The 24508-nt window shown below is 37.4% G+C and overlaps 1 protein-coding gene across 2 annotated transcripts in view; it reads left to right on the top strand.

Annotated features, from left to right (window-relative positions):
* Positions 1-3293: 3293 nt before the first annotated feature.
* Positions 3294-24508, top strand: part of GABRG2 (gamma-aminobutyric acid type A receptor subunit gamma2) — a 123514-nt gene continuing 102299 nt past the window's right edge. For both annotated transcript variants that reach the window (XM_067732928.1, XM_067732927.1), the window contains exon 1: positions 3294-3830. In XM_067732928.1, coding sequence (XP_067589029.1) covers positions 3724-3830 — 107 coding nt within the window. In that variant the 5' untranslated portion in view covers positions 3294-3723. The remainder of the gene's footprint in view (positions 3831-24508) is intronic.

Genomic DNA, 24508 nt, shown 5'->3' with positions numbered 1-24508 from the left:
GTACAGGGAATGGCAGCCGAAACACTGGCTCAACTTTTTCAGTCTTTCAGTTTTTTTTTTTTTTTCTTTTTTTTTTTAGTCTTTCAGTTTTTGCTTTCTTGCAGTCTTCTTGGTGCCCTTCTGCTCTTTCCATTCAAAAACAAATATCTAAACAAAGTTTGCATGTAGATCTGGAGTCTTACCTTTCTGTTGTTACTTTGTTTCTATGATTCCCACCCCACCCCACCCCCCGCCCTTAATTTGAGCTGCTCTGGCAGCTCCAACTCTCCTCTGAAACCTCAAATCAGTAAGATTGTTGCCTTCTAATAATTTTAACCAACCTTTACCTCTGCAATTCAGGGTTTTCCAGGGATAGGGGACTTTCCAAGCTAAAACCAGGGAAGTTCCAGGCAAATAGGGAGAACTTGATCATTTTTTAAGCATCCTCAGGGAAAATCCTCATAATCCTAGATCTCATCCAATTCAGTTTCCTCTTTTTATGGTCAAACCTTCACCACTTTCAGCCTGCTTTTGGTGACTTTCTAGTACTTTACATAGTTGTTTATTTAATGTTTTGTCGCCCAGTTATAAATGTTATCTGCAGGATGGTTAGTCTACTTCATCATTAACCTAAGTATTTTAATTCTGCAAGTGATAAGAGATTTGGTGTCAACAACCAAATTGATCCAAATTTTGACCTTATAATTCACTTCTGTGTGTAGTAATTATAATAATAGTAATAGTAATAATAATAATATCAAAGTAAAAGTAAACTTCATTCAGAGAAAATTAACCTGCCAAACAATTCTCCAATATATTGACAAGGGCTTGTTTGAATAAGAGGTTGCAGGTGGTAGTTTTTATCTTTCTACGTTTTAATAACGTAAAAATATTAGTATAACATGTAGGCATATATACACATATATTGTTTGCAATGAAAATATGAACATCACATTTATCAAATAATGGGAATTTAAATATGTATCACAACATATCTTCTTAAAAATGGGCAAGATTAAATAATAGCTAAAATGTGATTACAAAAGAAATTACTAGATGAAGTATCTTATAAATACCAGTGAATATATGTGTGGCAAAATCTTAGAAAATTTATTAAAATACTTTTTTTTTTCAGAGAGCAGCCGCCAGATAGGAAAGCTCCACAGAGGAAAACTGAAGCTTACTAGCCAGGAATAGCACAGTTAAAATTGTACTCAGATACTATAAACAGTAAAATTTCCTCTGTGGATTCTCTTAATATGCTGAGAGGTATTCCATTATTGAAATAGATTATAATTTACAGGGATCATTATGATACCAATAAGGAATCAGAATTTGAATTACTACTTTGTGAACGTGATAGCATTCATTCTCACAGCTTCAGTATGCTTATCACTAAACTCAAGGGGGGGAAAAACTTACATTGGAAAATTGGAAATGTTGTATTTGGTAGAAGGCAGAATTGTCACATCAGTTTTTATTTACAACCTAGTGGCCTTGCATATATGTTGGGTTTGGCCTCCTTTGTATTTTAAAGATTAGGACATTTCTCACAGTTATATTCCCATTTCCTCCGGCAACTGCCTGGAACAGAGCAGTGGCAACTCCATTCAGATGGGGTATGGCCACCCCGGTGTGCATGGTTTCCACCACTTCACTGTTTCACAACTAGCCCTTTTCTTTTACTTATCTCACTTGCTTGGTTTTTGTAGGCATGGGAACATGTAAGCGTTGGCCTACCAAAATATGAGAGAATGTCTTTACTGAAAACACAACAGTATACACCTATTAACAACCTAGGCTCTTTCTGTAAAAAAAAAAAAAAAAAGAAAAGAAAATTATAAATATAAGGAAGGCCAAAATTCCTCACAGTGCAGTAAGGAATAAGAAAATTGCAAAAAAACGGATTTGCATTTGTTCTGCCTCTAATTTAATCACCAAAAAAGAAGTCAATTGGCTACTGCATGTGAATGCTGTTGTTTTAACTGGATTTTGTTCAAACGCCGTAAAATAACTGCCTAAGTTCTAAAGGCATGCAGGTTTCCAGGCGTGTCTGTTAGGGCTTTTTTGCTTCAGAATGTGTCTCCTCAGCCTCAAGGAAGCCACCAGTACTTCTCTCTGCTTTCCTTAAGTATATTTTAGGATTGTAGATGAAGTGTGCACCTACTCATCCCATGTTCTATTTCTATGCCTCCTGGACTCCTTACTCAAGTTCCCCACCTGGAAGACTTTCTTGTAGAAAAGGCACTGGTTTTGAAATGACTCCCTGCTATGTTCCAGGAAGGGATCTGATCCGTCCTCTTCACTTGTACTTCTACATGAACACCTTTGCTGTGGTCTCAATTTTGCAGGAACCTTGAAACACTCCTCCACTTTCTTCTCCATGATGAGTGAATGGGATTTCCTCTGCGATGGATGAGCTAGGTTGGCATAAAGGGATATCTCCCATGTATCAGTATCCATGGTAACATTCTAGGCCAGAAGGCAGCATGCTAACACCACTCATCCACCCCAGAAATTTTCAGAATTGTCACCAAGCAGAGCAACAATAACAAAAGTCAAATCCCATAGAGCAAACAGAAATCCCTTTATATTGTTAATGTCCTCTTGACCTTCCCCTTTGTCCAACCTCCTTTCAAAGAGCAGCCTCCTATTTTGTGGTCTGTAGACTTTACTCAGGCAGCTATTTTCATGCATTTATTTTCTTCAACCTTCAAGAAGTTTGTATTTGTACATTTTCACTAAAGATGGAGAGCAGAAAAAGGAGTGAATACTGGGGATCATAGATTCTTCTTGTTTTGTAATTCTATCAATGTTTTCTCCCTTCATTAAAATTGAAAATTCCCCAAATCTGTTTTCTTACGGGATGGTTTACAGAGAAACAGCCAATCCTCCCCCACCGTCTGCTCCCCCTCCCTCTACAATGTAACCGTGATTTCTAATATTGCATGATTTTAAATAAGGATTCTTGGCAGATCTGAAGAGAGAAACCTTCTGTCGTTGGTGATATAGTATATGGTCTTCCTAAGCACCTCTTGTCCCCGTGAAAGCCCGTCCTTGCATACTTTTGTGGGCAATAAAGGGTTAAAAGGCGCTGGAAAGACACCACGCATGTGTTAATTCCTGCTGCAGCAGCGCGCATTGCTTCCACTTTGACCTCATAGTTAATCTGCGTGATAGTTAACTCACGCAGAGACTCGTGCATTTCTTTTAAACACACACACACACACACACACACACACACACACACACACACACACACACACACACACACACACACACACACACACACACACACACACACACACCCTGCTGCCCTCTAAAAGAAAAATCAAAACAAATCAAATAAACAAACCTCAATTGATGGACCTGGAGGAGTATGTGTGAGCGTGGGGGGCATGAGTATGTGTACGAGTGTGCATGCGTTTCCCTTTCCCTTATTTGTCTCCTGTGCGTCTCTCCCTGTACCCTCCCCCTGCCTCAATTATATTATTCCCCGGGACTTGGAAGATGCTCCCTGAGCTGACGCTTTGATGGTATCTGCAAGCGTTTGTGCTGATCTTATTTCTGCCCCCTGAATATTAATTCCCGAAGCTGCTAGCAATACAGCTCCCCAGTGACGGGACCTACTAGAGGCAGGTGGGGGGAGCCACCATCAGTTCATAAGCATAATAATAATACAAAGGGGAGGGATTCTTCTGCAACCTAGAGGCTAGAGGCAGGGGAGAAAAAAAAAAAAAAGCGATGAGTTCGACAAATACATGGAGCACAGGAAGCTCAGTCTACTCGACTCCTGTGTTTTCACAGAAAATGACGGTGTGGATTCTGCTCCTGCTATCGCTCTACCCGGGGTAAGATATGCCCTTTCCGGCGTCGTTTTGTTTCAGAGAGGTTGGGGGAAGGGGTGGGGACAGAGGAACTCGGGAGACCACCCAGATTTAAAAGACTCTTATAGGATTTGGGGCTTTGTAATTTAGGGGAATGTGAATATTTGGGGCGGGAAAAAGGAGGGAGGAAAGAGAAAGGTCACTTTCATTTATTTATTAATTTATTGGATTTTCTTCATTTGTTTTAGAATGGAAATGCTAACGTCATAAAGACTTTGTGTTTGGGGAGTAGCATTTTGATAGTACTGCAGTGTGATGTCTAGGTGGGCTGTGCTGATACATGCCGGCATTTGAGGCCATGTTGGAGGCGTTTGGGTGCGGGTCTGGAGGAGAAAACTGCAAATGGGGTCCTGGCGCACACCCGGGAGACGTGTGTGTGTTTGTGTGTGTGTGTGTGTGTGTGTGTGTGTGTGTGTGTGTGGATGGGTTCTGTTCCTGTATCCAAAGTATTGCTTGCTCCTGCACCTGGGCATTCTTAAGATCAGCCAGCCAGGTTTTCTATCCAGCCCCATTGACTTGGCAGCAGACTCCCTGGTGGGCTAACAGGGTTCAGCACCAGGGACAGCAGTCCTGTCAGGGCCAAATGGAACGAGGCTTGTCTAACCCCACGGGACAACTTTACATCTACACAGGACATCGTTATAGTATAGACAGAAGGCCGATGGAGCCGAAGAGCACTAGTGACATCTGGGGACCCTGCTCTGATTATCCCTAACCCCTCCTTGAGATAGGAGGGGCATTGCTGGGCATGGGGTAGAGAATGTAGTTAATCAGTGCATGGAGGGATATATGTCTGGAAAAGAGTTGGCTTTGCTGCAGTGTTGAAAAATATGCTGAGCCAGGTGAATGTGATGCCAAAATTGTGAAGTTATGCATTAATGTCTTAGAGCCTTGTTGCACTGAATAGAAAAGATGGGAAAAGGGGGTGGTGGATTTCCCAAAATCCTGAGCAGGTGTGTGTTGCGAAGTGTTTTGCACCTAAATTTTTTTGAACTTCCCTGCACCAAAGGTATCAAAGAACTATCCCTTCACATATAGTTCATCATTTATCCACCCACCAAAACAACCCCCCTGCCCAACACATACCATCAGGATTTCCAGAGGTCCATTGTACTTATATTACTTGCACTCTTCTATACTGTCACTTTGAAATAAAGCTGTAAAAATATTACCCCAAATCTGCTCAAAAAGAAAGAAAGAAAGAAAAACTAGCTATAGAAGAAATCAAGCCATTGCCCTAAGGTTTTCCTGGGAGTTGACACTCTTATGTAGTAGTTGTAACAACGGGAGATAAAAGGGATGGGGGTTAAAAGATTATTTTATTTTATTGAAAATTTCTAGTTAACTTCACTGGTCCTCCATTCTCTAGGGTAGGTAATGAGGAGGTACAGATTTCAGTAAAAAAGAGACCCAAGCAAAAAAGGAGTGAAAGTCTCTCTTTGGAGTCTTTGGAGTTTCCAAGCAGAGAGAGGGGCCTGCTTAATTCTACCAGCACTTTTCATACCTCCCTGCTTTACTATAAAAATAGAATATATTTTCTTTAAGAGTGTAAGATTAAGTAGTTTTCTTAGAAGAAGGCTTTTTACTGGAAATGGTTTATGTGTAATACATTTTAGTGGAATACTGGAAAAAGTTCTTTTAATTAAAATTTGCACACATATTTTACTATTTAATGTTGTATGTAACTCTTAATTTGTTTCAGACATTAGAGAATTTATAGTTACTTGTTGATAGGAAATATCATTCTCATGTTCTTACCATTTATGAAACCTGTGGATTAAAATCTAGTCAAGACATAGGGAAATATGTCTTTCCTTCTTACACACTTACATCCATCTTAGTAAACAACTTTATAACTGAATAGATGAGAATATTTTTATATATTTTACTCCAATGGTCTTATTTTAACCTAAAATGTGCAATTTTATTATTTTTCCTAATACTATCATATTAAGATGTCTTCTTATTGCAACAGTCCCACCTTTTCTTTTCCAATTATCATATAAAAAGTAATACTTAGTGATACATTTTAATTTTCACTTATCATAGTAGCTTAGATGAGCTTTTTAAACAGCTCTAAATAATGGGAGTTATGTGTCATATAAACTCTCCAATAGGAGGATATTCACATTTTCTCAGTAATAACAGAATGGAGTCATTGCAGTTTGGTGCAGAGAATGTGATCAGAGTTTCAGTTTGCTGCAATCTCATTTAAAAAAAAAAGCCATTTGAATGGCTGAATAGAGCTGGATGAAAATAGGAGCTTTGATCTCTGAAGCTGATCTTGAAGAAAGATAAGTGACTAGAAAAATGTGGGATTCTGGGAGCAGTTTGAAAAAGGCTTTTTGGGTAAACAGTGGTAGTAGAACTACCTAGAAACTTGAAGGGAATTTTTTTTAAAAAAAGAAACATTTAAATGACTTTTCATTTACATAACTCCAAAGAATATTTTTCACTCTCATTAAAATGACTAAATTCATTAGTTTGTATCTCTACAAAAGTAAAACAAAGAGGAATATGAAGCATTGAAGTGAGGATGTTAATAGCTAATATCTCTTCTTATATGTGGGATAGTTAATTTCTTAAACTCAAAACTATCTAAACTGTCACATATCTTATATACAATGCTATCATAGAAATGGTCTGGGAAACTTGCTAAACTTGTATGATTCTTGAACCATACAAGCTTGTTATTTACTATCCTTCCAAATTCTCCACTTGGTTTTATTAGAAAAAGAAAAATGAAATCACTTCCTCAGCATATTTAATTGCTTATAGACATAACATTTCAAATAGTCTACGCTGAGGCAAACATCTATCTGGAAAAAAAAAGAAAAATATTTATCACCCAGTATTTCCCAGGATCCAGCTGCCCACTACCCTCTAGACAAAATATCTGGATTGTAGGCAGGAATTTAAAAATTAGCTTTTAATTTAAATTCGTTACGTAAGTGTCTCTGATATCCTAGACTCAGTTTAGAATACCTAATCTCAAAATGATTGAATTACAGAATATTTAGTGGTAGAGGTCTCTGTTCTCCGTATTTTAAAATTTGCTTCATATCAAGGATTTGTGCTCAAACTGGAAGAATGTTAAGACTGACTTTAGAGACTTTATCTTTGTTGTAAATATTATTTTACTAGGGCTGTGGCTGCTTCTCACCATCATAACTTCGTAGTCATTCCAAGGCAGACTTTCCACAGCTTAAGTACAAGTAGGCTTTATTGGAATGACATATACTTGTTGAAGGGGAGCAGAATTTGCCAACACAAAATATGCCTCTTTGGCATAAGGATTATTTAAGGCTGATTATTTTTAAGAAACAGCAGATACAGGTGAAGCTTAAAACTGAGTGGAAGTTACCCTTTTGTAAGAGGCATTCACATTTATAATGGAAATCTCCATGTTTAAGGGTGTCTCCCTCCCTGTACCAGAAAGAAGAGTTTGCCTAAATACCTAGAAACTTACCAATGGTGAAGGCAGGGGCTTAAATCTGCCTAACAACCGTCCCCTTGTTGACTGTGCTTTACTTAATAACCTCCCATAACTGGCTTCCCCTCCTCCCAACATCTTTTGTCTTTAGCTGGAGATGGTATTTAAGATGATGGCTTGGGCCATTTGAAGGACTTACTCAGCTTTCTGGGTATCTCCCATGTATACAGGAAATATACATGTTGTTACTTTTCTGTTTTTTTTTTTCTTTTCCTCTTGTGAATCTTTTTATTACAAGGATGTCTCAACCGAGAACCTAGAAGAGTAGAAGGAAAATTATTTTTCCTCCCCTACATGGTCATCCAAAGTACTTCTGCTGAATTCAGTGATCACAGAAGATTGGTAAAAAGTTAAAATTAGTGCAGTTCAGGAATTGTTTGACCACCCAGGTATCAGAACAATTTAAAAATTCAGGATTTCATTTGGGATGGGCACATTACCTATTCAGGTAAATGTGAAAGAAAGAATTCATCCTCTGCTACTGGGTTAGAAGAGATCCATGTGACATCTTCAAAGTCAGAAACCAGATAGTCACAATACAATATTTTCAGATTTTCCAATCTACTTGTGTCATGTATATACATACACTGAATCAAATTTTTTAAATATATAAATATTAACATATAATAGATTTTAATTAACATATACAAAAGTTATATATTTTAAATGCATAAAATATAATTATATTATACATAACATATATACACACACAATATTTACTAAAATCTGCGACATAGTTGTTGTCAACCACATTCGACAGACTTGGAAACCAAGATTATAGAGAGATTAAATGACTTGTTTAAAGGCAACAGATAATTAGAAGTAACATCAAATAATGATAATTATGTATGTGGATAGAAATAGAGTCCTATAATGATAGGTGTATACATTTATATATACTTCCCACCATCCTGGGGTTCCTTTCTGGGTCCCTTAGTGGGTGCTTTCCAGGAACCAGGACATGTTTCTCACTCCAGTCAGCAGCACTAATCGACCCGCCCCCCTCCCGCCCCCCCATAGTTTGCAGCGAGTCACTGTGAGTTCCACGCATGACCTGCCAACAGTGTTGATGCAGCTGGAGCTCTCTGCCTTCTGTAGTGCCCCTCCCCCGCAACTCAGCACTTAACCCAGTACTTTTCACCACTTTGCTCCAGACCCCTTCTCCCATAGCAGGATCTCAGAAGGCCTTTCACCTCCCTCCCTTGTCTCTTGGGCCATAGCCACTCTGATCTCAGTGTATCTTTTGCTAAGTACACTTTTTCTGTATAAATAAAAAATGATTTGGAGTTGTTCTCTGAAAAAATATTGTAAAATGTATACATACAAGATAATGATAACTGATTATATTTTAGATCTGTCACTAATGACTTCTGAATTTTGTGTTTTCTGTTTTGTTTTATTCCTTCTGAATTTTTTGATCAGTTTCATTTCATCAGTACTGTTTGCTCATAAGTGTAGTAACTAGACTAGATTATTAAGTTACCAGTCAATTTTAGTTTTTATAATTATCTGATTTCACCTTCATATAATAGAAGTTAGAATAGATACCTTGCATCCAATCAGCCCACTGAATAAATTAAAATGTTGAATCCATATAGTAGTGTGGTTTGAGGTCCTCAGTCCCATCAGTCACTCCATTTCTAAATTTACCTCACAATTTTGATTGAAAGCTCTAAACAGATATGCTTAGAAATAAACCACTCTTCAGTTGTTTCATGAGTTTAATAACATGTTAAATGATATTATTTAGTCCCTGGGGAAAAATACATTAAGAAAGTATATTTTCTTAATGGTTATGTATAAATAAAGCATAGTTTAATCTGCAATTCAGTCATGACCCAGAAATTTAACTACTGCTTGTCATCCCATTTTCAAAGAAGAGAATTTGTCCTCCACTGAGAAAATTTATAGGATAATTTGCTTAATGTTGTCCCATAGTTTTCCTACAGAAATTCTATATTGAGGCAACCATTCTGAATATTAAAGTAGAAATAATGTTACTGTTTCAATATCTGGATAGCTCTATCTTCAATATATAGATATTTAAAGTTGACCTTTTTAATCACCTCAGTCAAACGAGCAACAGCTCGATTAACTGTGGCACGTGAAAACTTAATATCAAAGTGCTTAAGTTTTAATTTCTAGAGGAATAAAAAGTTACACTTTCTACAAATTAAGGCTTTATTTTTTTTTCTGAGAATGTTTTCGTGCACACTTTTATTCTCTCTATAGCTTTGTAAGTTAGATAAGGAAGATAACATTTTAGATTGTCCAAATATTCTTTTTTGTGTGTGTGTGTGTGGTACGTGGGCCTCTCACTGTTGTGGCCTCTCCTGTTGCGGAGCACAGGCTCCGGAAGCGCAGGCTCAGCGGCCATGGCTCACGGGCCCAGCCGCTCCGCGGCATGTGGGATCCTCCCGGACTGGGGCATGAACCCGTGTCCCCTGCATCGACAGGCGGACTCCCAACCACTGCGCCACCAGGGAAGCCCCTTGTCCAAGTCTTCTTGAATGTTGGTTGTAGAGCAAGGGTTGAGACTTCCCCAGCCATATTCCTAGTGCAATACCCCACACCACTCAACAATAGTCACCCTTTTTCTTCGTAAAAGTAAGAAAATACTTGGATTGTTTTGAGGTGTAAAAGGCTTTACTGGGAAAGTTATTTGCTATTCATTTCTTCCATATTCTAGAGAATACACATCTTTTAAAAGGAAATAAAAACCTCCTTTTAAGTTATACATTCGTAGCTTAGATAAAATTTAACTCAAAATCATATTAATCCCCACTGTATTATGAAATAAGAGGGCAAAATCTGGTAATAATTCTATATTTTTATAAAAATCATTATGGAACTCTATAAAGTACCATGTAAATGCTAAGTAAATAGTGCTGATATTACATTCTCCACCAATTCATAAAGAAAACCATCTGAATACCAAATAACATAGTGAGGAAAATAAAGAATGCTTTTTAAGCAAAGGTCCTTTGTAATAATTGAAACCCTGCCATGAACTCAAGTATAGTAGTAGAACCAAAGTTTATGTGGTGAGACAGATAAATATCAAGTTCTGTAATTTATTTAGGCATATTTAAATAAAATGGCCAAAACAAACTGAATATAACTTTTCAGTGTTATCTTGGTAGGAAGAAATAAATGACTTACTCTTATTTATGATCTTTTGTGCAGGTTAACAGTCCCTTTATATAAACTGCTTTTGAAAACACATTTGAAATACCATAAGTGAGGGAAAAAACTCTAGATATAAACTATAGAAATGAATTAATTCTTAATTCATTAAAGGAATAGTATTGCAGCCAGGTCTGTTCTAGGAACTGGGTATATACTTATGGGGCAAAAGTCTTGATGTCCGCCATCATGGAGTTTGCAATCTCATGGGGTGGCAGGCAATGATCAAACCAATATACGAATAATTATTAAGTTTTAACTCAGGTAAATGCTACACAGGAAAGTCATACGGTGCTATGAGAGAATATATCAGCTTTCTAACTTGATGAAAGCATAGGCTAGAGAAACTGAGTGAGATCCACAAACTAGCTGAAACTGATCTACAGTCATCTAATTGATCAGTTTTAATATTTCAACATTCTTTTCTTGGTTATAATAGTCTTTGCTGGATTTTTTGCCCTCGGTTGAAGAGGTTGTCACTTGAAAAGTGAATGGTATTTTCGGGGAAGAAAGGTGGTGAAAATTTTTTTAATGTTCTGAAAACTATTTTTCTTTACTATTTAAAAAATTATGTAATAGACAAGAACTATATTAAGGATAATTAAATAAAGTAACACATCATTTATGACATTATTTTAACACAAACTAAATTTACTAACCAATGGCCAGTTGATGGGCTTTTGCTCCACTCACCCCCATCCAGTACGTCTTCAAGTTATATATGCATAAAAGTAGATCTGTTTTCCTACCACCACCTCCAACTGAGACATGTCTGATTCTTTGTCAATCCAATATAAATAGTCAACTACAATCAAACGGGGAAAAAAAACATGACCATCTTAAATATAAATACCAGTTGTGAACGTCAGTTAATTTCAGACTTGGATATAATACGATAAGAAAAATACAGTGAATATTTTGGGGATTTTAGAATTACATGCAAAATGCACCGTGTATGACCTATAAAAATGTGTACAGAAGGAGACCCGACACCTTGTGGGATCTCAGTTCCCCGACCAGGGATTGAACCCGGGTCACTGCAGTGAAAGCTTGGAATCCTAACTGTTAGGCTACCAGGGAACTCCCGCAGTGACTTTTCAATATTGATAAATTATAATCTTTCAGCAAGAGAATAGATGCTAGTAATTATATGCTAATAAATTATCAACTGTTTTTTTTTTAAATCTATTTTACCTATTGTCTTCCAGTATCCCCCTTCATCTTATTCTTAGAATTAGCAAGTGTGTATTTAGTTCCTTTCAAGTAATCATCATTCTAAAAGCAAAGTGTCCTATACTCATACACATGCACACAAATCTGCAGCTTTGGGTAATGCCCTTTTTAATCTCAGAAAAGAATACTTTTCCCATTATATTAAAGAGATTGAGTAAATATATATTCTTCTTAAATTATTCCAAAAGAAAGAACAAACAAGTTATTTTAAATCTGAGGTAGTATTCAGATATTTCCTGTTTTTAATAGAAAAGTAATTTTCCTTAGTATTTCTTAGAGGGAAAATTTAAAGTGATAATTTTTAAAGTCAATAACAACATCTCAGTGATTCCAGGTAAAAATTATCATTTAACTAAATTACCTTCTTTTAACTTAACTTTATTAATAAAAATAGGCATTCTTTATTTTAAAATTAATTCTTAATTTTAAAATTAATTCTTAAATTTTAAAATTCAACAATTTTCAGAAAAAAATTGTTGAATTTTAAAAAAGTGTACATTTGAAATTGATTATTCTTCATTAAATTCCACAACAAATTATTTAATTAATTACTTAAATTATTTAAATAATTACTTCATAACCTTCATAAACCCATACTTTATTAATCAAATTATTAGAAATTATAAAAATTTAGACACTTTTAGTTTATTCTACATCCAGGTAAATTTTTCATTATTTTATTTTATTTTTTACTTTTTATTTTGTTTTATATTGGAGTATCATTGATTAACAATGTTATGTTAGTTTTAGGTGTACAGCAAAGTGATTTAGTTATACATATGTAAGTATCTATTCTTCTTCAAATTCTTTTCCCATTTAGGTTATTATAGAATATTGAGCAGAGTTCCCTGTGCCATGCAGTAGGTCCTTGTTGGTTATCTATTTTAAATATAGCAGTGTGTGTGTGTCAATCCCAAACTCCCTATCTATCCCTCCCCCCACCCTTCCCCCCTAGTAGCCATAACTTTGTTCTCTAAGTCTGTTTTTTGTAAATAAGTTCATTTGTATCATTTGTTTTTAGATTCTGCATATAAGTAATAGCATATGATATTTGTCTTTGTCTGATTTACTTTGCTTAGTATGATAATCTCCAAGTCCATATATGTTGCTATAAATACCATTATTTCATTTTTTTAATGGCTGAGTAATATTCCGTTGTATGTATGTACCACATCTTCTTTATCCATTCATCTGTCAATGGACATTTAAGTTGCTTCTGTGTCTTGGCTATTGTAAACAGTGCTGCAGTGAACACGGGGGTGCACATATCCTTTCAAACCATGTTTTTTCCAGATACATGCCCAGGAGTAGGATTGCTAGATCATAAGGTAGTTCTGTTTTTAGTTTTTAGGAACCTCCATACTGTTCTCCATAGTGGCCGCACCAATTTACATTCCCACCAACAGTGTGGGAAGGTTCCCTTTTCTCCACACCCTCTAGATCATTTATTGTTTGTTGATTTTTTGATGATGGCCATTCTGACCGGTGTGAGGTGATATCTCATTGTATTGATGGTTTTGATTTGCATTTCTCTAATAATTGGCGATGTTGAGAATTTTTCATGTGCCTCTTGGCCATCTGTATGACTTCTTTGGAAAAATGTCTATTTAGGTCTTCTGTCCGCTTTTTTTATTGCGTTGTTTGTTTTTTTGATTTTGAGCGGCATGAGCTGTTTGTATATTTTAGAGATTAATCCCTTGTCGTTCGCATCATTAGCAAATATTTTCTCCCATTCTGTAGGTTGTCTTTTCATTTTGTTTGTGGTTTCCTTTGTTGTGCAAAAGTTTTTGAGTTTCATTAGGTCCCATTTGTTTATTTTTGTTTTTATTTTCATTACTCTAGGAGATGGATCGAAAAAGATATTGCTGCAACTTATGTCAGAGTGCTCTGCCTATGTTTTCCTCTAAGAGTTTTATAGTATCTGGTCTTACATTTAGGTCTTTAATCCATTTGGAGTTTATTTTTGTGTATGGTATAATTTTTAACTAAATTATCTTTGGGAAGTCCCTTAACCCTATAAGCACCATTTGTTTTATATCTGTAAGACATTTAATTGATATTGGTATATTGTAGTATGTAATGTTCACCCCTAAAAATGTGGAGAGTGAATAACAGAAATACAGCCATGTTTAAATGTTATTAATTTAAAAATCTTTAATTTTATGCCTTCTATTATGAAATGATACTTAAAATATGCCTGAATTTTCCAGTAACTGATTTATTGAAAATGCTGGATATAGATAGCTATGGTCTAGAAATTATGATTCTCTTTAAATGTCATCTATTGAATCTCTCTTCCCCACACCTGGACAATACCTAACGTAAAAGCAATGAATTTTCCATTCATTTTACAGTTTATAATGATCTCATTTTCAGGTATTAAAGTCTCATCTAAATTGATCCTTCAAACTCTCACTCACTTTAAATTTTTTTCTGTTCTCTGATCAGCCCTGACCTAAGATTTCTGCTGCCTGCCTGACACTATTTCTTCATTTTTTTGTTAGGCTCCTCTTCTCTTTTTATTATGCTGCTTTTGGCTTTTTCAAGATTAGAGTGGAGGGAGGAAGGGTAGTTACCTTTGCGGAAAGATCTTATTGTTCTCTGGGTGAAAAACGCCTAAATGTTTAGTCATTCTTTCATGGGGGGTTGGATGGATTCTGTGGAGCTAACCCTCTTCCTCCTTCCTCCTCCTGGGGACCTTTAGAATTGCACTGTTCCCTGACATGGGTCATGCTGTATGAGGGCTTGATGTTTTATGACAGGCCCTCAGCTCCACTCTAAAGACACGTCTACCCTGACCTTCTACTAGCATTTTCTTGCCAAATAGACTGTTTTTCTGGCATCCATTTAGCTCAGGATGAATGAATGAATGAAAAACAAACTCAGGAAAATTGCTTGTCGCCTTCAGAAAGTGAAGGTCCTTTTCTCACTCAGATTCACTATTGGGATTGTTCAAGCTAGCCTATCACCTTTAGACTTTTCCAGGAAAAAATCAGGCTACATTAGTCATTTGGACTGCTTAAATTAGAGACCACAGGCCAAATTTTGCTAAGAATTCTCTATCTACCCTGTGTTCAAACAGCATTAAGAAGCAGATATGTAAGTTTTCTGTTTTGGGTAGAGATAGCAATTACCCCTGTTAGTCTCCCCTAAATGGTAGACATCAATGAGTGGGTTTCTTGACTTTGTTTTCTAGTTGCCTTGAGGTAGAGGTGGAACATGTATCACTGTGAGGAGGGGATATGAAACTGCACCGTTCTTTCTACACTTAGGCCAATAAACTTTTTCCATAAGAACTGCTTTCTTATTGAATCCTTAGACTCCTATTTTACAGCCCCAAAGTGGGTGAAGGAAAAAGAACCCAGGACTGGTTTCTTGCCTTCTCTAGCAAGTTCTGCCTCTTCTTGGCCGCCTACCACATTTGTGTTAAATGAGAATATAACACTTCTCACTTATTTTTCTCAGTGCTGGGACATCAGTTATGATAACAGTGGGGAAAGTATATTTAATATTACGTTACCCGTGCAATTCATTTCTTCCTGATATCCACTAGTTAATTCACCTTCTTCAAATCTTTGCTCAAATATTGCCTTCTCAGTGCCTACACTGATTACTCAATGTAATACTGCAAATGTCCCTCAACCCTATACTCACAATTCCACTTATTCTCTTCTGTGTTTTACTTTTCCTTAGTGTTCAGTAATTAAGTAGAAAATTTTTTATTATGTAGCTTACTGATTTATTATTTTCGGTCTTGTTCAGCTAGAATCCAGGATTAATGAGAGCAGAGATGCTGTTTCTTCCACTGTTATACTCCAGGCTTTTAGAGAAGTGTCTTGCTCCTAATAAATGTTCAATAATTACTGTTTAATTAAATAATAAAAACTGCATCTCCTTTTCCCTGAAATTTATCTTCTCTTAAAAAAGGAAAAAAAGGTACTTCCCTGGTGGCACAGTGGTTAAGAATCCGCCTGCCAATGCAGGGGACACGGGTTCGAGCCCTGGTCCGAGAATATCCCACATGCCGCGGAGCAACTAAGCCCATGTGCCACAACTACTGAGCCTGTGCTCTAGAGCCCGCGAGCTACAACTATTGAGCCCACGTGCTGCAACTACTGAAGCACATGGGCCTAGAGCCTGTGCTATGCAACAAAGACAAGCCACCACAATGAGAAGCCTGCACACCGCAATGAAGAGTAGCCCCCGCTCGCCGCAACTAGAGAAAGCCCATGCTCAGCAATGAAGATCCAACACAGCCCAAAAAATATAAATAAATAAATAAATGTTAAAAAAAGGGAAAAAAGAATCTTTTCCATAGTACCTCACTCTAAGTTCAGCATATATGGCTGGTGACCAAAACAAAAAAAAACAAACAAATCCTACAGAATCGTGTAGTCCTTAAGAGCATAAGCTATGGAGCCATACTTGACCAGGATTCATATTTCTGCCCTTGACATTTACTACTTGATGGCCCTCAGTAAATTTATTAACTGCATTCATCCTTAGTATCTTCATATAAAAAAAGGAAGATAATAACTCTTCAAAAGCTACTTTTGAGTAGCACTTGACATAATACATAGTACATGGCACATAGTAAACTTCTCTTACATGTTGTTTTTGTTACTACCTCAGGGTCATTATTTATTTCCTGGGGATATTCCTAGAGACACAAATAGTCTCTCCACCCCTGTTAAACGCTAAATTTGGGTAAAGTACAGGAGAGGGGTTTCTTAATAAAAATTCAGTAATTCTCTAGTCCCCTGTCTTAATTTGTATAAGATGAGAAAATTGGATAAAGGTCCATAAGTTTCTGGAATGACTATACTGTTCATTCATTTTAGATTAATACTAAAAACTTGATAAAATTCCTAACACGTGTGGATTAGGTCCCAATAACAATAAAATATGTGGTGACACATGGGACTTCTTTCTGAAGACAGCTTCTTTAACTATATGCAAAAAAGAGAGAACTGATATTTTTCTATTCAAGGTCATAACTGAGTCTTCATTTTTTGTGTGTGCCTTATGGATCTGATAATAGAGTGAAATCCAACATCCTCTGTCACCTAGGTTACTGCATCAGCCACCTAAAGTACCTTTCTGATGCCAGCTTTGCTACCTTCTGATTTATTCACCACATAGCAGAGAGACTTTTTTCCTAACAAATATTTTCCTAAATAAGGACATAATTTAGATTCAATAACTGTTGAGTGTTTAAGTGTAGAGTTAGATAAAATCTTTTCCAAATGTGTACACCAGTATCACCACCACCCATATGTATATATACATACATATATTAGTTTCCAATATATATTTGTTTCCATCACACTTGGAGGTTTTCTTCTGCCCTTTCCAATTAATCACCCTTCTAGGCACCTGCCTTCTCCTTGACTTCAGACTATAAGTAATCTCCCAAGCACATTCTTAATAGATGTTTAAGTATCAATGAAATATTTCAGAAAAATGAAGATGTACATAAAGCAGAAGTTTCAAGATAACAGTTATACACTCTGACTCAGGTGACCTCAGTAGTGTCCTTCTGAATTGCTATCTTGTGAATCACATTTTGTTTAATCCCCAGTGACTGTGTTCCTGGCACTATGCAACATGCAGAAGCTATAGCATTGAACAAGGCAAACACAGTCCTTGTACTTGTGGAATGTATATTTTAGAATAAAGACATGCTTTTAAAAACATAATACTACATTATATATATCATATATTATAACCATACTTTTATATATATTCTTATAGACAATATCCTACATATATATTGATTTGTTTCACTTATTGCCTCTGATCTAAGTAAATTTGTGTAACCAGATAGATATTTTACACTCAATCATTTTTTAAATCCACATATCCATGTGATTCTGTCCATTTTCCCCTTGAAACTGGCTAACATGGGATATTATTTGACTCTTGTTGAGCTTTCAAGCACTATGTTAAATGCAGAATGAAAATAAATGTAAAGTAGACAAATTTCCTCCTTCCTATGAAGGAAGACACATTTCCTATGAAGGCTTCCTGCCTTTCTGCCATAAATAAATAGGTATTGCATTCCTAATACTTGTTTGGCACTGTACTAGGGACTGGAGATAAAACAGGAAGAAATACAGACATCTTAATCCTCTTAGACATTGCAGTCTAGGGACAGGCAGATAGTAAACAAACAAATTTCAAATTGTGGTAAATGTTGAATAACTAAAAGGTGTGCTATGATGGAGAAAAGAAAAAATTGTTTTAGATAGAATACTCAGGAAAGGCCACTCTGAGTAATGGATAAGAAGTTGAGATTATAAGAGTATTAAAAAAATTCAGCCATGAAAAGATTGAAGGGAAGACCTCTCTCATTATAGGTAACAGCAGATTGCAAGGGCCCTGAATGGAGAAAAAACTTGGTGTGGTTTAGGAACTAAAATTAGCCCACATGGCTGGAGGACAGTGATCATGGATGAAAAAGTCAGGATATAGGATTTGGGAGTCAGAAAGCTGCTTCCTGTGGTACAACTTTGAGGCCATAGTGAATATTTTGAATTCTGGGAAATACTTCATATAATACCATCAGTTTTATTCTTTTTTTTTTTTTTTTGCGGTACGCGGGCCTCTCACTGTTGTGGCCTCTCCCGTTGCGGAGCACAGGCTCCGGACGTGCAAGCCCAGCGGCCATGGCTCACGGGCCCAGCCGCTCCACGGCATGTGGGATCTTCCCAGACCGGGGCACGAACCCATGTCCCTTGCATCGGCAGGTGGACTCTCAACCACTGCGCCACCAGGGAAGCCCAATCAGAAGTTTCTTAATGGTTATGAGATCTGCTTTGATATTACTTGTGATCATGTACCTGAGGATATTGGAAAGAGTGGAAAGAATAATGATAGGGAAGATGCAGGGAGAAGCATGGATTCTGTGGGAGCTCCTTTTTTAATTTGTGCAATAGGTTTGCAGTCTCTTGAAAAAGGTAAAAATATACTACTGAGAAAAGACAGTAAGTTGTTATTCCCTTAAGGTATTTTCTTTGTAATATGAATTCTTTATCATTTAAAGCATTTAAGCTATCGTGTGACAGGGATCTAAATTTGCAAAAATATGAATGACACAAACTGACCTTTTTTCTATTATACAAACTTTTAGTTTTTTTATGAAACCAGCATGCTGATTTAAAACACCCTTAAACTTCGGGTGAAGTTAAGATAATTTCAAATCCATTGGGATTTTTTTTTTTACATTGTTCCAGAATTCTAAGAACAAAAGTAATTTTGGACTTTCTAAAATACATCCATAGAATACTTACTTATGCTCACTGCCAGCACAGAACTTTTTAAAAAACATCTACCATATTTTCATAGGAAAAAAAAGTAATAATTCCAAGTGCTGAGAATGGTGTTTAGCTCATAGGAGATATCTGTGAATAATCACAAGTGAGTGAATAAATACACAACTTCTATGATCTGGAGTATTCATAATTCTTAGTTATGTAAATTTATGTAGAGATAAAGATGGACTATTGATATAATGAAGGTAGAGGGAATGAGGAGGAAGAAAAATGAGAGCAACAAAACTGAAACAGAAGACTTGATTTACTTTTTCAAGTGATTGATAACACACTGACTTACAGAAAATGTTTTATCCAGGAAGAGTCAAATAATGAAAACTTAAGAATAATCTTCTAAAAGTGGCCACACCACAGGAACAAATGTCAAATTTGTATGACTTGAACTTAAAGACTACAGCATGATCTTCTAGAAAAGAAACAAGGGAAAAGAAAAGAAAAAATGTAGAGAAAGAAAAATTCCCAGAATCATGGTCACTCAGATGGACACATATTGATAAAATTCCTACATGAAAATGAAAATACAGTCAGCCACCTGACCAAATTTGTTCCATAGTTTCAAACATCTATATTTTAGCAAAATCAGGATATTTCATTTCTTGCTATGATAGAACAGACTATAGTGATATGAATTTTCAATACATCTAAAGTTCACTTGAGTTTGATACACTTGAATATACATCTGAATAAATGTTGATATTGCATGCAATATAATCAGGCTTCATTTTTATAAACTGGCTCTCGACGACCTTTATACTAAATTTGGAACAGTTCGACCTCTTGTTCATGGACTATGAGAAAATACACATTTGTTCTCTTACCTACCTGTTGCTCCCTTGTAAATAAGTGGACAATTTTGCATGTTTATATATATTACCTTCTATTTTGCTCGAAGAGGAATGAAAAGTTTTATAATTTCCCCAAAACATTTTATGCTCTAGAGAAAAATATTAGTCTTACCATAGAAGTTGAGTTTTGGAACTGATTACAGAGGCATGCTGATAGAAATAACCTTCATTCATATCAAGTTGGAGGTGCTGGCAAACAGATTAGTCACGTTCTACCGTGTGACAATGTTTTTCTTATTGCCTTGTGCTGTTAATAAGTGTTGCATTTTTTTCTAGCTATTCAGATATTTGTTTGTCTCTCCAAATAGATGAGAGGTGTTTTGATATCAGCATTGTACTTTGCACATCTTTCCATCTGCAACTGTACTTGAACAAGAGTCTCATATACAGGCTGATTAACTGAAGGAATGAGGAATCTAGATTCACAAGGCATTGTTCCCCAGATTCAACCACCTTCATGATTTTTGCCACATCTAAGTGACACTTGGTTATTTTTTTACTTAATATTTTTCATAAACCAATGTCTTTTTTTTAAAATTAATTAGTTTTTTTGGCCGTGCCATGCAGCATGTGTGGGCTGGGATCTTAGGGATCTTAGCTCCCTGGCCAGGGATCGAACCCATGACCCCTGCAGTGGAAGCATGGAGTAGTCTTCACCACTGGACTGCCAGGGAAGTCCCAGCCAATGTCTTTTAAATCTAATTATTTTATTTAATAAACTTAAAAGTAATTAAGCCCAGAAAATCAGTTTCATTTTTCATAACAGAAGAAAACTGCAAAGTAAATACAGTGAAGCCAGAACAATGTTATCAAGTTTCAGTTATACATTATTGTCTACCAGAGGTGCTAAGTTTGTTGTTGTTCTTCTTTAGAAAGTAGGTTAGCGAATTGGAGAACATGGTTGTAACTAAGACTTTGTCTTTAATATGATTGGATGAGCGGAAAGAAAATTTAAAAGAGAAAAACTTTCTAATTATGAATTTCAATGTGTTTTAATGCTATGCATATGTGACACTTAAAATTGTCTTGGGTACTAGCATCAGGTGTCCCAGACTTTGGGAAGCACTGATATGAAGTTATCTTAATAGGACATAGGCTCTTAATTGCAAATGATGCTAATTTGAATTTCCAGTATACCTTGAAACACTATAGTAAGTGACATTTATTTGACTCACTTGAGAGCAGTTACCAACGTGCTATTTATTCAGAAAAGAAAGTTCAAGCAACTGAGTCATGTTTTCTTGCAGTAACTCTTCATCCTGGCTACACCTTAGATTTAGCTGAATATCAATGGCTTGGTCTAATCCTAGTCTAATTAAATTAGTAACTTAAGAGGTAAGCCTTCAGCACTGGAATTTTTTTTTTTTTTTTTTTTTTTTTTTGTGGTACGCGGGCCTCTCACGTGGGATCCTCCCGGACCGGGGCACGAACCCGTGTCCCCTGCATCGGCAGGCGGACTCTCGATCACTGCGCCGCCAGGGAAGCCCTGGTATTATTATTATTATTTTTTAAAAGCCCTCTAGGTAATTTTAACATGCAGCCAGGGTAAGAACAACTGGTCTGTATCCAGCATCAGACATTCAGTGTGTGCTGGACATTGTACATTCTTAGTGAATGATAGTAATCATATAAATGAAGAAATTCAAAGTATTTCCTTTTTGAACTATTTCTCGATGGTAAATAATTATATTCTTCTCTGACAGTAGCTTTATGTTTTGCATATCTTCTGTGGTTAAAATTGGTCTTGGATGTCAATAGTCAGAAAGTAGCAAGAGGGCTTCCCTGATGGCTTAGTGGTTAAGAATCCATCTGCCAATGCAGGAGACACAGGTTTGAGTCCTGGTCCGGAAAGATCCCACATGCCGCGGAGCAGCTAAGCCCGTGCGCCACAGCTACAGAGCCTGCGCTCTAGAGCCCACGAGCCAGAACTACTGAGCCCATGTGCCACAACTACTGAAGCCCGTGCACCTAGAGCCCATGAAGGCAACAAAAAAAGCCACCATAATGAGAGGCCTGCGCATTGCAACAAAGTGTAGCCCTGCTCGCCGCAACTAGAGAAAGCCAGCACTCAGCACCGAAGACCCAACACAGCCATAAATAAATAAGTAGATAGATAGATAGATAGTAAGATATGCAAACTTCATTTGTGTTTCTAGAGTGAGAGAGAGCAGCCCCAAAAGCTGTGCTGGCTAGTTTGTCACCGTGTTGTAATAGTTCAACAACAATGCAAGTACAGTATCTAAGTTCTGTTATCTTGTAGAAAAAAAAATTACTGCATGAGACCAACATACTTGGGGCCCCAATTCAGGTAACTGCCTTCTAAAAATTCTACTTGGGTGTACAGTGTACAAGATAAGTTGTCTCAGTTTCCCCAGGATAATTCAGATTTTGAAGCCATGTACACTTTACCACTTCCTACCTGTGGCAGAGTGTACACAAGCAAAAAATTGAGAATATTATTTTTCCTTCTAGTGTATTTTTCATTTCAGTTATTGTAGTCTTCATCTCTGTCTGTTCTGCATATTTTCTAACTCTTTGTTAAAAGCTAACTTCCCGCTCTATGCATCCATTCTCTTCCTGAGTTCTTTGATCATCTTTTTTTTTTTTTCTTTAGATACCTGCTCCTTTTAATCACAAAATAACACAGTTCTCAGTTTCGTTTCTGCTTTGTTCAATTCCAACTGTAGCCTTTTTAACAAAACATTTTCCTATTAACTGAACTGTAAAAAATACAACCAAGCTTGTGCTTATTAAATATACATGTATATAAAAAACATACAAAAAGTACAAGATTGATTATGTTAGGAAACTTTTACAGTGTTAACAATCCTGTTTTTCCCTAAATCTTTAGTAAAGGGCCAAAGGTCAAATCTCTCTGTGCACAAAAACTCAATGTGACTGAACTCCTGAATTCAGTATCTAGGCATGCTATGCACAGAATTAACTTTAATATGTAGTCCTTAAAAGGAGAAAAAAAAAAGTAACCAAAACACACCACAGGACAAAAAGTTCTTCTTAAATCAAATTCTGTTTGTGAATTCAGCAAAATAATTTCTATAAAATAAAACAAAAATATTTAAATAGAATAGGGTGGACTGTATCTATTTGAAGGGGTATTTGGTTTTTAGACAGGTTGAGAATTGGTAACTTGAATGTGTGTAATTTTTTGGAACCTGTCTTTGATCATCTTTAGATCATTACTCTGAACACTTTCTCAGGTAGACTGCCTATCTCCACTTCGCTTCTTCTTCTGGGGTTTTGTCTTATTCCTTCATCTGGAATATGTTCCTCTGATGTCTCATTTTGTCTAAGCTGCTATTTGCATTTTTATGTCTGTGGTAGATTAGTTATGTTTCTGTAGGAGGCGTCCTATGAGTCCTAGCAGTACACTCCCCTCTCAGCACCCAAACTATACGCTCTGGTGGTTCCCCCTAAGAGGGCTGCTTGGGTCCTTCTCCTGTGGCAGGCTGACTATGTGGGCTGTCTTGTAGGCTTGGTTGGTCCCTAGTCTGGTTGGTTGCCAGGCCCTGCCTTGCGTGGATGCTGCCGGCTGCTGTTTAGTGGGGCCTGGTCATGTGGTGGCTGATTGAGGAACCCTAGGGGGCCACAGGGCTAGTGCTGGCTCACTGGTAGGCAGAGTCAGGGTGTCAGAGATTCTGGGGCCATTGCCTACCCACTGGCAGGTGAAGCCAGGTCCTGGGGTTAGTGCTGGACTTCTGGCAGGCAGAGCTGGTTCCTGGAATCTGGCTGCAGGGCCCAGGGGTCCCAGAGCTCATTTCAGATCTTTGGTAGTAGGTGCGGTTTCTGACACACACCGCTGGGGTGTCCTGAAGGTTGCGTTGGCCTGCTAGTGGGCAGAGCCAGGGCCCAGCTGGTCCCAGGGTAGGGTCTGAACTGTATTGTAGGATCATAATTTTCGTACTTCTGGTGTCTGCCCCCTGGCAGGTAAGGTTGATCTAGAGGCTTGTGCAGGCTTCCTGGCAGGAGGTGCCAGTGCCTGCCCACTGGTGGGTAGAGCTGGGTCTTGGCCCTCTAGTGACCTGTGCCCATGTCTAGCGGGCGTGTCTAGAGGTGGATGTGGGCTCTTTAGTCTTTAGGTAGCCTGTCTGCCACTGGTGGGGCTGTGTTCCCACCCAGTTAGTTGTTTGGCCTGAGGCGTTACAGCACTGGCACTTATAGGTTCCTGGGTAGGGCCAGGTCTTGGTGCCAACGAGCTGTGGCAGCTGCTGTGTTCCCCAATACATCTGATGTCAGTGTCTATGTCCCCAGGGTGAGCCACAGCACCCCCTTCCCCCCAGGAGACTTTCCAAGACCAGCAGGTTAGGTCTGGCCCACAGTGCTCTCAAATTACTGCTTTTGTCCTGGGTCTCAGTGTGCATCAGGTTTAGCGTGCACCTTTAAGAGTAAAGTCTCTGTTTCCTCCAGTCTTGTGGGGCTCCTGCAAAGCCCTGCTGGCTTTCAAAGCCAAATGCTCCAGGGGCTCATCTTCCAGCTACCAGACCCCTGGGCTGGGGAGCCTGACGTGGGGCTCAGAACTCTCACTTCTGTGGA

Source organism: Pseudorca crassidens, chromosome 3, assembly GCF_039906515.1.
Source record: "Pseudorca crassidens isolate mPseCra1 chromosome 3, mPseCra1.hap1, whole genome shotgun sequence".
Classification (NCBI taxonomy): Eukaryota; Metazoa; Chordata; class Mammalia; order Artiodactyla; family Delphinidae; genus Pseudorca; species Pseudorca crassidens.
Note: the sequence above shows the minus strand (reverse complement) of the source record. Positions and strands in the feature narration are given on the sequence as shown.